Here is a 12,775-nt window from a genome sequence, read left to right as displayed (position 1 = left end):
ACATGCATTTTACATTAAAAATTTTACTATGAGTACATACACGTATACTTTTTTTTTTAATTTAAATTGCGTGTTAATTATTTCATGTTATAGAAATTAAATTTAATTTAATATGGAAATCTATAGGATACACGCTACTTATCCAATAATAATTATAAGTGAAAAGTTGATTTAATTAAGCATTTGAATAATTTTTTGATAAACGATTTGTTTCCATTTTAAATATGTACAAATTATATGTGATTTTATGCATTTTCAAAGAAATAAATGAATTTAGAAAAATGGTTATTCTTAAGTTTACTTCTATATGAACCTACTATATAAGAAATGAAATAATTAAAAGAAAATATTAAGCTGAAATTGTTCATGATGCTTGTTGAAAATCATCTTTAATAACGCTTTTGTTTTAAAGAAAACCGACAAGGATTGCATAGACACTTGATTTTTTTTTTAAAATAAATATTTTTATATTGCTCCACATTATGTATGTAAATGTACTTAAATTATGAAATTTTTAAAATGATATGATAATCAACGATTCCATTTCTTTAATAACATACCACTACAGAATTTTCTTACATTACACTTGACTTATATGAAAAAAATTGAGAGACACATACAAGTAGCTAACACGCTCTGGAAAGCCCAAAATTTCACTATTTTAATCATTTCTAATTGAAAATAAAACCTCTCATTCTAATGTTTTAATTTCGATCACAAGATAAAAATTTAGTATTATCCTGCCATCCTAGAGTTAAAATTAAAATGATCAACTATTTTTTTTTTCGCTTTATAACTTTATTGTCTTACATTTTTAATACACTATGTACATATGTATATGCACTTGTATAATACATCAATATTAAATTGTTTATTAAAATTTAATAATTACAAGTAAAATTTCATTATACAAAAAAAAAAACCCGAAATTATTTAAATTTTTCACTATATTAAACACATGCAATACAAAATGGTATATAATAGAGAGCATTTAAGTTTTAATAGGAAAAAATTTTTCATGATTAAAATATGCAACAAGTTATTATATGACCAGCTCCATACCAGCTATATACAACACAACTACAAAAGACCTGACAAAAAATTATTAGTACGTAAAAATTCCGAGAAAAATTTAAAGAGTAATAATTTACTGTACTTTGTATTTTACATGTCTATATACACAATAACACTTTAAAAACATTGACGTGATGCATTTGCCTTACAAATAAATAGTGTTATGAGAAAAATAATGAAAAATGATTTTGTTAATAAATAGTAAATGTTGTGTGTGACTGATTGCATTTTCATTTTTGCATTATTTTCATGTAAGTATATACAATATACATATATACATACGTCATTATAGTGTATACAAGTAAAGTATTGTACTCGGTAATTTTTGAAGTTAAAAGAGAAAAAAAAAAAAAAAAAATTGCTCCATATTTTTTTTAATTATTCAATATTGACATATTTTTTTTTCTCACTTCTTAATTTTTTACATAATAATATTTTAGAGAAACGGAAATGCTTTTCATGTTTAGCTCTCCTTTGAATTTTATAAAACGTATACCTATTATTTATATACAACGTGTTAACCTGTGAAATGAGAATATATTTAATATTGTATGTGATGATGATGTATTTAATTGAAAAACGTGTAAAATTAAAATGTATAACTTTTATAACAAAGTTTATAATTAGAAAACAAAACAAAATAATTTTTCGTTGGTCAAATCTATTATAGGATTCTGAGAATATAATAATCAGAATATACACGATTTTATAATAACAATTAATTTAAATTAAGAGTTAATCTATTTTTCATTTATTTTTTAATAAAATAATTGTAAATTAAATTGCAAGATACCTGAACCAATTTTTTGTCAGAAAATTTGCAGCAATATTATATATTTGCAGTGTAAACGACGGGTTGGTACAATACGGTCGAAATAGTGAACACTTTAATATTAAAATTAGCAAACCACAAATGTAAAAGTGGCTCCTAGTAGAGATCCTACCTGTAACGCGATTTCCACCACAAAAAATTATTATGTTACCCTCTCACTTGGGCTCAATGGCTCAATGCTGTCTTTTTGTCAATTCTGGGCTCAATGCTGCCATTAAAAAATTTATTGCTTCAAAAAATAATTTACATAAATTTTTAGTGCATTAGAGTGCCTGCAAAATTTGAAATAAACAATATAACCGGCTACAATTATAAAATGTTGTCTAATTTTTAAATTTTGCTCAAACTGGTGCAATACTTGATTAAACACATCCAGAAAGAAATTGTAAATCTGCAAAAAATTTCTCAGTACGGCAGAGTGGACAGAGCGCATCACTTTTATTTTATTAAATTGTCGTACAACACTATAAACTTTTATACAAGTTATCACGGTGTCAAGTAACATATTTAAGAGGCATCGAATTACATCTTTAGTACAATAATAATTTCTGTTCACATATGTATTGCTGGCACAGCGTCATGCAATCGAACATGCAATCAAACATGCAATCGAACATGTTTAACCATGAAGAAATTATGAAATTAGCGTTCCCATCAAAAGTGCTGACGTAGCGTCTACAATTTTGCACGAGGCCGGAAATGAAGTTAATTTTAATTAGTATAAATACCGTTAGATTTTAAGATATCGGATAAGTCTTAAATTGGTGTTAATAACAGTAGCATGAAATAAATTAAACTGTTAATTAGAATCTCGATTAAATTTAGAATCTATTTTTTAAGTAATAATTGTAATTGTGTGAAATAAATTTTATTTTTTTAAAATCGAGTGAACGCAGTTTAATAACTTACATTATAAACTTATTAATTTTATAATAACTTGTTTCTAATATAACAAACATAATAATAAATTTATTTTATACCCTTTTCAAAAACAGCATATTTGCTAGTGGGAGTACTCGATATAAAAGGATATTTGTTTCTTTTTTCTCACTTTATTCACATACCACCAACCGCTCATTTATATTCGTTCGTTCATTCATTAAAAAATAATTTGTCAACACTATTATATATAAACTGTATGTATACATTTATATTCATCAGTTTTTTTTTGTAAGGATAAGGATCTAAAGTTTGTTTTAATTAAAAAAAAATAAAGTAGATATGTAGGTATATGAATAGTGTCAACATATTATGTGCATTAAGTATATTTTATATAAAAATGTAATGTATGCATGATGTATGGCACTATTCTAACTATTTATAATTTAATAACTGTGTACATACATACATAGAAATGTGTTATACGGCCGCGGCATATTATACTTATATATTTAAATAATGATTAGAAGAAAAAAAAATATAAAAATAATAGGAAATTGCATGTTCATAATAAATTTTCAAGAATGCAATCCTTTTGTACACCCAACAGTGCAATTTAAACTAAAAATTAATGTATTCATTTAATTTTTTTAAAACTCTTATTATTATTGTTATAACAATGTATGTGTTCCTTTATAATATGCACATAGAATTTATTAAATGTTTTATATTTTAAATATGTACTTAAAAAAAAATTTACAAATTTATTCCAATTTTTGTTTTTTTTTTAATTATTATTTTAATAAATAAGGTGTTATATTTGTTTTAAATATGTCCGATATTTAACATAATTTAATTTTATATGGTAAAATAATTTGTTAAAACAATGCCACCCATATTCTTCAAATTTATGTGTCACAAATCAGAGCTACGAGTATGTATATCACAACAGAATAAATAAGTATTTAATATGAAAACAGAAATATTGCTAATTTTTGTAATTTTTTTAGCAACTTCAGATATAAGGCTATAGTTATGTTATTTGGTAACCAAAACAGTGACCAGTTTTTTCCGTATGTGATTACTTCCAAATTCTAAAAGAAATCTTGAATTTTAATTATTATCATTGGCAAATTAATATAACACAAAATCATTGCAATTATCTTTTGATAACGCAAGAAATACATATACGTATAACAGTTTAAAAATTCATATACAATTAAAATATACATAAAATTTATTATTTCTTAAATTGCTTAATAGAGCAGTACAATAATGGTTATGGTATGAACAATAGTTTCAAAACAAATTTATTAAGTGTGCAACAAACAAGTGATTGTGTGACATTTTGTAATATAATAATTAGATTGGTGTTGGAATACATATTTTTGTAATATTTCATATTAATTAGCGATATTATTTACGTGTATGTATATATATATATACAAAATAATAAAAATATATAATAACCTAGTTCGTTTAAACGCTATGAAATACAAGTCAATTAGATTCATTATTATTATAATTTTTTTCTTATTTCTATTTATTATCTATGTTAAATTACTTGAACGCGATAATTGTTTTGAATTTTATTTTTTTCTTTATAACGTTGTATGCATGCTTCATTCATTATCTATACGATCTTAACCTAAAAAGACCATTTCTTAAAATATACAAGAAGCGTTCACTTAATACGTGAAATCGAACTTATTTTTATTTTACTATATAAAATTAAACAAGTAGTTGAATTGAAGAATGTGAAGTTTTTCTGATTTCTATTCTATAGGAATTCATTTATACGGTTATAATGAAGCGTAAAGAATTTCCTAGGGTTTTTGTAATTGTAATTATAATTGGTAAATGAAAATTCTTTGTTTTAAATTAAGTTCAGCGTAATTTTTTATATATTGATGCAAAATAATTTAGAAAACATTTTTGAGCTCGATCTGATATTATTTTACTTACAGTGAAAAAGATCAGCCGGTTCATAAAACTTCGGATTCAAGTTAATTGTAGTTATAAATAAGTGTGGGGCGTATTAACATTAATAATGGTAAATGTTTGTAAAAATATTATAAAAAATTTCATGATATGTTTTTGTAATCCGAAACATATTTTGTCGAATTTAAATTTATTAAAATTTGGAAAATATATACAGAAATTTTAAGGGAAGAGGGAGGGAGCGGAGAGGCAGAGGGAGGAGGGTTTGTGCAGATATGCTCGTTTTGAGCTACAGCCTGTTGCAAAAAAAATATGTACCAGATTTTTCCTACATATAAATAATGCTTATAACTTCCGAACCATATCACTTAGAGTAACCATCATGGATTTATTTTACAGGCGATTGATTGCTCATAAAAATTAATTAAATAATTTGCAAAACATATCGACAAAATTCTTAGAAATTCATAATACTTTTTCTATTAAAATTTTACTAAAAATTATTTTAGACTTTTAAAGAATAAGCCTAATATGCAAAAAAAAAAAACAAAAAAAAAATAAGGCTTACCTTTCAAAGAAAATAATCTTTATTTTTAAATTTACACAATTATCAAAAAAAATATTAAAAGTAAAAAGAACTAAATTTCACGCACTTTTAATTGGTTAATTTTTTTTTTTTTTTGGGCAATCGCTTATCTAATAATTTGTTCTTACTAAGAATAAGTAAGTAGGGAATATACTCGTAACAGTGGACTATTCAATTTATTTAATATTATATATTTTATCATAGCGTATTCATTAATTAGTAGTCGTTTTTCAAATACTCGAAGTCTTTTTATTTATTTTAGGTTGACGTGTTTAAAATTTGCCTTGGGATTTACAAATTTTTTGCATGAATTCTCGCCTATATCAAAAAATTTATAATTGAAACGCTTGTATTTTGCCTTTGGTAATAATTTAATTTAAGAACATTACTTAAATGTAAAACAAATATAACATTGTTTTAAGCATTTTATAAGTGTACTTGTGAAAATTTAATTAAACCTGAGTGGTAACTCTTGTCTATTCTATAATATTAAATATAATTTAAATACCCAAAAATATTAAAAAAAATTGTTCTTGTCCAAAAAAAATTTTCTTTTTGAAAAATCAAAATTAAAATCATTGTAATTAGAAAAAAAAATGTCAGAATTCTTTACAAAATTTTTGTATTGTACATGGGAAGGCGCCTCATTCAAATCAAATTTGAATTGCTTGAGGATCACCCATTTTATAATGAGGCGACAAATTTTTGTTTTTGTTTTCCTTTTTCATTCATCATTAAAAATAATAATACCATAATAAGAAAAAAATATTTTTCAAATGAAAATTATATAAAAAAAAAAATAAAAAATTGAAGGTTAAATTCCAGAATTTAATTAAAAAAATTTTTTTTAAAGTGAAATAGAATAAAATGAGTAAAAGAGAGATGAAAAGATGAACAAAAAAAAATTAAGGAAAATGAAAAAATTTTTATATGTACAAACTACAATGGAAAATAATTTAAAAAAGTTACACGATGATAATTTTTTATGCAAATTTTCCACATTTCGCTTTCCCTTTTAGACCAACGAGTAGGACCAACTTTAAAAGAAACAAAAAAATGTTAAAATAAAATCAAAATTATAAAGAAGTTTTCCTTTTATACATAAATGATTTTTTGTTCCACTTTGCATGTGTTTGTGTACTAATATCATCGGTAGATCAAAAGAGTCATAAAAGAAATTCATGAAAAATTAAACAAATAGTAAAAGTACTTACTTTAATTATTATTTTCATTGTATATGTATGTAGCTAGTATGAATTGTGTTAGATTTATAATGAGAAAAATTTGCCAAAAAAATAATTTGTTTTGAATCAAAAAATTATTTTTTTATTTTATTTTCGGCAAATACGAGTACACTACGTGTATTTAGTTTAAAGAACAATGGACTTTATAAAAATAAATTGTACTAAAAGGTAGCTGGTGTTCTAAGGTCTGGATTTATTTGCTGAATAAAGTTGGTATGCAACTGTTTTTTAATCATTTTCGATAATTTTTGAAATTTTTTACAATTTTACAATTTTTGTTTAGAAAAAAGTTAAGATTTAACAGTGCTATAGGACCCACGAAAATAAATTCTAAATTTTAAAATGTAAAAATTATTTTACATTTTGAATAACTAGTACTGATACCAAATATATTTTCATTATTCTTTCGAGGTTCTTTCAGAATGATGCAAGTTAAGTATTTCTCCGCAAGTTTTCTATAATTTCAATTATTTTACTAAGTCTGCATACTTTGAATTTCTGAGTTTTTTCTGGCCTATTTCACTCATGGGAGTTGTATAGGGCTGCTGCGTGATATCATAGATAACCATACATTATGGGCGAGGTTTTTTTCAGTGTTGCGGAACTCGCGTCCGACTCCCTGAGGGATATCTATGGGGATATGCTTGGAACCGGAGTAGTGTAACTAAAATGTGGAAGGGCTAAGAAGCCATGGCTGGCTGTGGTGGTCGGAGGGGTAAAATTCCTTTAACCATATCTCTCTTCCCGTGAGAATTTTTCAATTTAAAAAAAAAAGGAAAAGGCGAAGTAATCCCGTGAACTTTTGTTACCTGGGACCGGAAAAAACAATGTGCCGCATTACCATATTTGAAAGTGAATTTTAAATTTAACATTATAACAAATTTGTACTAATTTATTGAACTTTAAATATTGAAATATTTTTGCATTTTTACTACAATGAAACTATTAATATTACTTCAAAAAAGACGTCAGTCCAAAATTTGTTCGAAAAGTTTTTACAAAATCATAAGTATATTATGTCGCATAAAAGTATTATTAAAAATAATACCATATGTCATATAGTTTGTATTTGAAATATAATAAAAACCATGTGATTTAAATATTCAAAATTAACTTTTTTTCAATTTGGAAAATTATTAAAATTAACTGACATTGTACTTCAAATAAATTTATTAATAATACGATTTATATGTAATTTATGTACATATATTTTTGTTCTAATTATAATATTATTCAGATTTATAATTAAAAATAAATATAGTTTAATTCAGAACATTTATATTATATTTATGTGGTTTGTGGCCGCTGATAATAGTTACTACACATATGTACATATTGTATTAGGTGATTAAATTACATAAAAACAATATTTTAGCAGCCACACATAATATCAAATGGAACCATATATGGTAATGCGTTATATGTATATGAAATTTAATAAAAATTAAGTATTAAAAATAAATTTACATATTTTCAATAAAAAAAAAAATTGCAAAATCTAAAAAACAAGAGATACTTGAAACAAAAAAAAAAATTTTTTTTTGTAAAAAATTGGCGGTTTTTTCTACAACGTTAAAGCAAAATAAATTAAACTGTTTTTAATAAAATTATTCATTGTGTTAAAATTAGTTTTTTGGTTTCATTTTATTTTTTTTGAAAAATTACAGCAATTTAACCTATAAAAACCCATCATTATTAAAATTATAGAATTTTACAATACGGAAATTTGCCATTATCATTGACATTTACATTAGCATTTTTAATTTTCATAAATTTACAGGATATAAAAAATAATTGAATGATAATAATAATGAAAAAAAAATTAAATGTATTGTAGGTCAATTAATAAAGATTTTAATTTTTTTCTTTTCTATTTATGCATGTTAAAATTGCAATGTTGATGACACAAATGTGGGTTTTATAATTTAATTTGCTATAGTTTTTGGAAACACAATCCTTTCGGTGATAGCATCATTAAATGCGTTCTTATATACGGGATACATGTTAAATTGTTCAGCGCAATACCGAAAATATATTTTATTTGGAATATGTGCCAATGCTATTTATTACGTTTATGGGCAAGTATTTTATGATTAAAGCTGAAAAATAATTCGAAAATTAAAAAGTTGAAATGATATGACAATTATAGTGACAGTGAAAATGAAAGTGGCAGTGATAGTGATAGTGATAGTGACAATGACATTAACATTGACAATGACAGTGACAGTGACAATGACAGTGACAGTGATAGCAACAGTGACAGTGATAGTGACAGTGACAGTGAAAGCAATAGTGACAGTGACAGTGATAGTGACAATGACAGTGAAAGTGACTGTGAAAGTGACAGTGGCAGTGACAGCAACAGTGACAGTGACAGTGAAAGCAATAGTGACAGTGACAGTAACGGTGACAGTGAAAGTGACACTGACAGTGAAAGTAGCAGTGACAATAACATCAAAATTTTTCTATAACTATTGAAGTTTTTTCAATAACTGAATGAAATGTAAACCAAAAATTTACTTGGAACATTATTATATTTCTTCAAATTCCTACAGACAATTGAAATAAACAAATCTGGCAACAATTCTTCGCCTGTTCACTGTTCAAAATTCACCACGAAATTATTCTTTTATTTATATAACTTAATCTAATAAAATTAATAACAAATCATGTACATAAAATAAAAAAAAGTTTGCAATTAAATATAAAAATATTGTAACGTTTCAAAACATTTATCAAAAAAAAAAGCACATCGTCCTTCGTAATTTAACATCAATAATTACAAGCGTATATGCTTATACAATAAAAAAAAAAACTATAATAAATTTGTATGCATAAATATACAAATTACGTCTTTTAATTACATTACCTAAAGAAATTAATTTTTTTTCTCTTTTGTTTTTCTCTTTCTGCCTCAATCAAAATATACAAGTATATAACAATTAAGAATAAAATTCAATTTTTTTTTATTCTTCGTTTTGTTCTTCGTTTGAGTCCGTATGTTCTGTTACGTACTCGTACGTACGTACAAAACTTTTGTAAATTGATTTAAGGATCTTGGCAACCAGAATTATTCAATACTTAACAATACAAATAAAAAAAATTCAAATCACAAAAAGAAAATGAATAAAATGTGTTCCTATTCTAAATGATTTAATGATTTTATTATGACATCAATCTACACAAAATTGAATTTTGACAAGAGTTTTAACATTTCTATAATATAATGTTAGTATAGAAATAAGACAAGAGAATATAACAACTTACAACTAAACATGTGCAATAAATTTATAACATATAGTTAGGAGAAATTTTCTGAAGGCAAGAAACAAAATGGTATGTAAGAAATATGTATGTATGTTAAAATGGCAAATGTAAATTTATTTATTTATTAATTTATTACATAATAGTTGAGTTGTAAAGGAAAATATTAAAAAAAAGGATGATTTATAAATCACATATAATTGATTGTACTGCTCATATATAACTTGGTTAAATGCTTGCCTATAAAATAAAAATAAGAGTAATTAACTTTAAACATTTACATATACATATATGAAAAATTGATTGAAAATTGATTGTAAAATGAGTATCAGTCATATAATATTGTTGAAAATGACATAAATGAGATTATTGAAGGACGTTGATATGGCAAATTGTTAAAAGGAAAACTTGATGGACGGCTCTCTTATATTAAACAATAATTCAAATAATTTGCAGTTTGTTTAAAACAAAAACAATTTTAATTCTACGTTTAACATTAAAATCGTTTCACAAAAGTACAATATTAAATTTATAAGTGCAGGTTGTGTGTTCCTCTTTTCCTGCGGTTTTAAATTCTATGTTACTATTAAATATAACTTGTTAATATAAAAGTATAAATAAAATTTGAGTAGCAAACTTCGACTCACAGATTCTTATGAATTATTTGGATTACTCTATATTATAGTTATAAAACTCTATCAAATTTCTATAAAGAAAGTTCCTAAGAATTGAAGTATTCATTGAGATTTTGCGTCAATTGAAAGTACAGAGAAACTATTTTTACCGATAGACGTTTTCCTATTCTTCACGTTTAAATGAATTCTACTATATTATGTAACAAGGTACGAATCGTTTAAAAAAATGAATAAAGTTGGGTCAAACTAATGGTTTTGTATGTAGCACTTTTCTCTTTAACAAGTGAAAATTCTGCTTTTAAAAACAATGTATGTATACCTACCACACTATTAAAATTATTTTTTTTCATATACGAAACTATTTCTAGGATTGCATATATTTAGGATGAACGATTTATGCAGTTTTTGAAATAAAGTAAAAATAAATGTAAAGAGGGGTTAACAAGAGCTTGCAGTTTCGCAAATATAAGGTGTACTTTAAGTAACGGTTAATTTCAGCGGCCATTTTGTTTTTCAAAGGTCTGAACCTTATCTGAATAGGATATGCCGTAATATCATATCAGGGGTCAACAAGAGCTTGCAATTTCGCAAATATAAGGTGTACTTTAAGTAACGGTTAATTTCAGCGGCCATTTTGTTTTTCAAAAGTCTGAACCTTATCTGAATAATGCCGTAATATCATATCTGAATATGATATGCCGTGGTAGAAGAGACCATCCACTGCCTTTCTTAGTCTGCAAAATTTGAAGAATACTTATGGTTTCACTGCAATAAATAGTTAAAAAATGGCATTTTTAGGGTTTTAGGGGGGTACAATTTTTTAAGGGGGGGGGGGGGGGGGGGGGGGGGGGGTATAACTTATAAAATTTCAGCATTCTATCTTCAAGGATGTAAAAGATTTGTAAAAATGTTGTTTGACGCACGGACGGACGGACAGAGTGAAACTAATAAGCACTATTTTCAAAATTTTTTTGGAAAAGTACTAAAAAGAAAATTTTCAAGTTTATTTTCAATTTTTTTATAAAAATTTAATTTTTTTTGGTGCAACCTTGATGTGAAAATATTAAAAGAGTACTTGTATTACATGCTTGTAATCATTAACTTAAAAAATAAAAATATATTTGTAATTTAAAAGAGAAAAAATAGTTATTTATCAAAAAAAGAAAAAAATTTAAAGCAAAGAGAATAATTTATGCTGACTTTGATATTTTTGTGGTTTTGAATGTGAAGACATAGACTGGAACGTAGATTATTACAAAATGGAGTAAATCGTTGTATCAAATGCATGTTAACATGCTAACACATACATATATTGTTATATACCTACTGGTATAGCAACATATTCAAGTAAAAATAATAACTATTACTAAACTAACTATTTCCTTCATATCCATTATAGTTCATAATGAAAAAAAAATAAATTTAAAACTAAAAAAATTCAATTTTCTACTATTCACCTATTTTTTTAAGTTTTTTATTAAAAAACACAAGTTACCTTGATAAACAGACTAGATCTATACTTTATACTATCATAGAAATAAATTACTTTTTTAATATCGAATAGAAAATAAGTCTGAAGAAAATGAAATAAAATTCCTTTGAAAAGGAAAAAGAAAAAAATTTAAAAAAAAATCCTCAACCAAAAAAAAAGACAATCTTTAAATTTAGTACACCTTTGTAATATAAAAGGATATTAAAGTGGCTTACCTGTCAACAGAAAACAAATTTTTTTTTACGTCTATTACAAGAATAGAAGAGCATTACATAAATAACATAGAAAGAGAAATAAGAGAAAAAAAATTCAAGAGAAATACACAACGAAAAATTGTTCAATTCTTCTCATATACAAAAAACAAAAAAAAAATTTTAATCTAAATTTCGACGTTCACATACCAATAAAAAAAAACACAAACCATTCACAAACTCACAATCCTTTTAAATATTTGGACTTCAAAAATAGAACTGAGCAGAAGAAAAATAAGGCGACTATTAGAATGTTTTAGAAATTTTCTAAATTTTAGAATTTCATTGGAAGAACTTAAAAGCACAACAATAATAGCAAACGAAATGAACGTTCTAGAATAAAAAAACAACCTGAAAAGGCGTACACAAGAGAAAATTTGAATAGAATAACATCTTCTTCTCTCATTGATTTTTTTTTTCCTACTCTTGTCTTTATTTTCAATTTTGAGTTGATAAACAACTGAAATTGGATTTTATCTTTTTATTTCTTTTTCCTTACTCAATATATAGGACGGATTTGAGATCCTGCGAGATCGAATTCAGTTATTGAATTTTACTTTTTTTTTCCCCCTAAAAT

General features: G+C 24.7%; 1 protein-coding gene across 1 annotated transcript in view; it reads left to right on the top strand.

Moving 5' to 3' along the window:
- The window catches only part of LOC129608138 (clumping factor B-like), a 51,103-nt gene extending 42,076 nt beyond the window's left edge, over positions 1 to 9,027 (top strand). The window contains exon 2 of the mRNA XM_055519465.1: positions 8,706 to 9,027. Within this exon, the coding sequence (XP_055375440.1) occupies positions 8,706 to 9,027 (322 nt within the window). The remainder of the gene's footprint in view (positions 1 to 8,705) is intronic.
- Positions 9,028 to 12,775: the final 3,748 nt, after the last annotated feature.

This window comes from Condylostylus longicornis, unplaced genomic scaffold, assembly GCF_029603195.1.
Source record: "Condylostylus longicornis isolate FDR11 unplaced genomic scaffold, ASM2960319v2 ptg000030l, whole genome shotgun sequence".
Taxonomy (NCBI): Eukaryota; Metazoa; Arthropoda; class Insecta; order Diptera; family Dolichopodidae; genus Condylostylus; species Condylostylus longicornis.
This window is presented reverse-complemented; position numbering and strand designations above follow the sequence as displayed.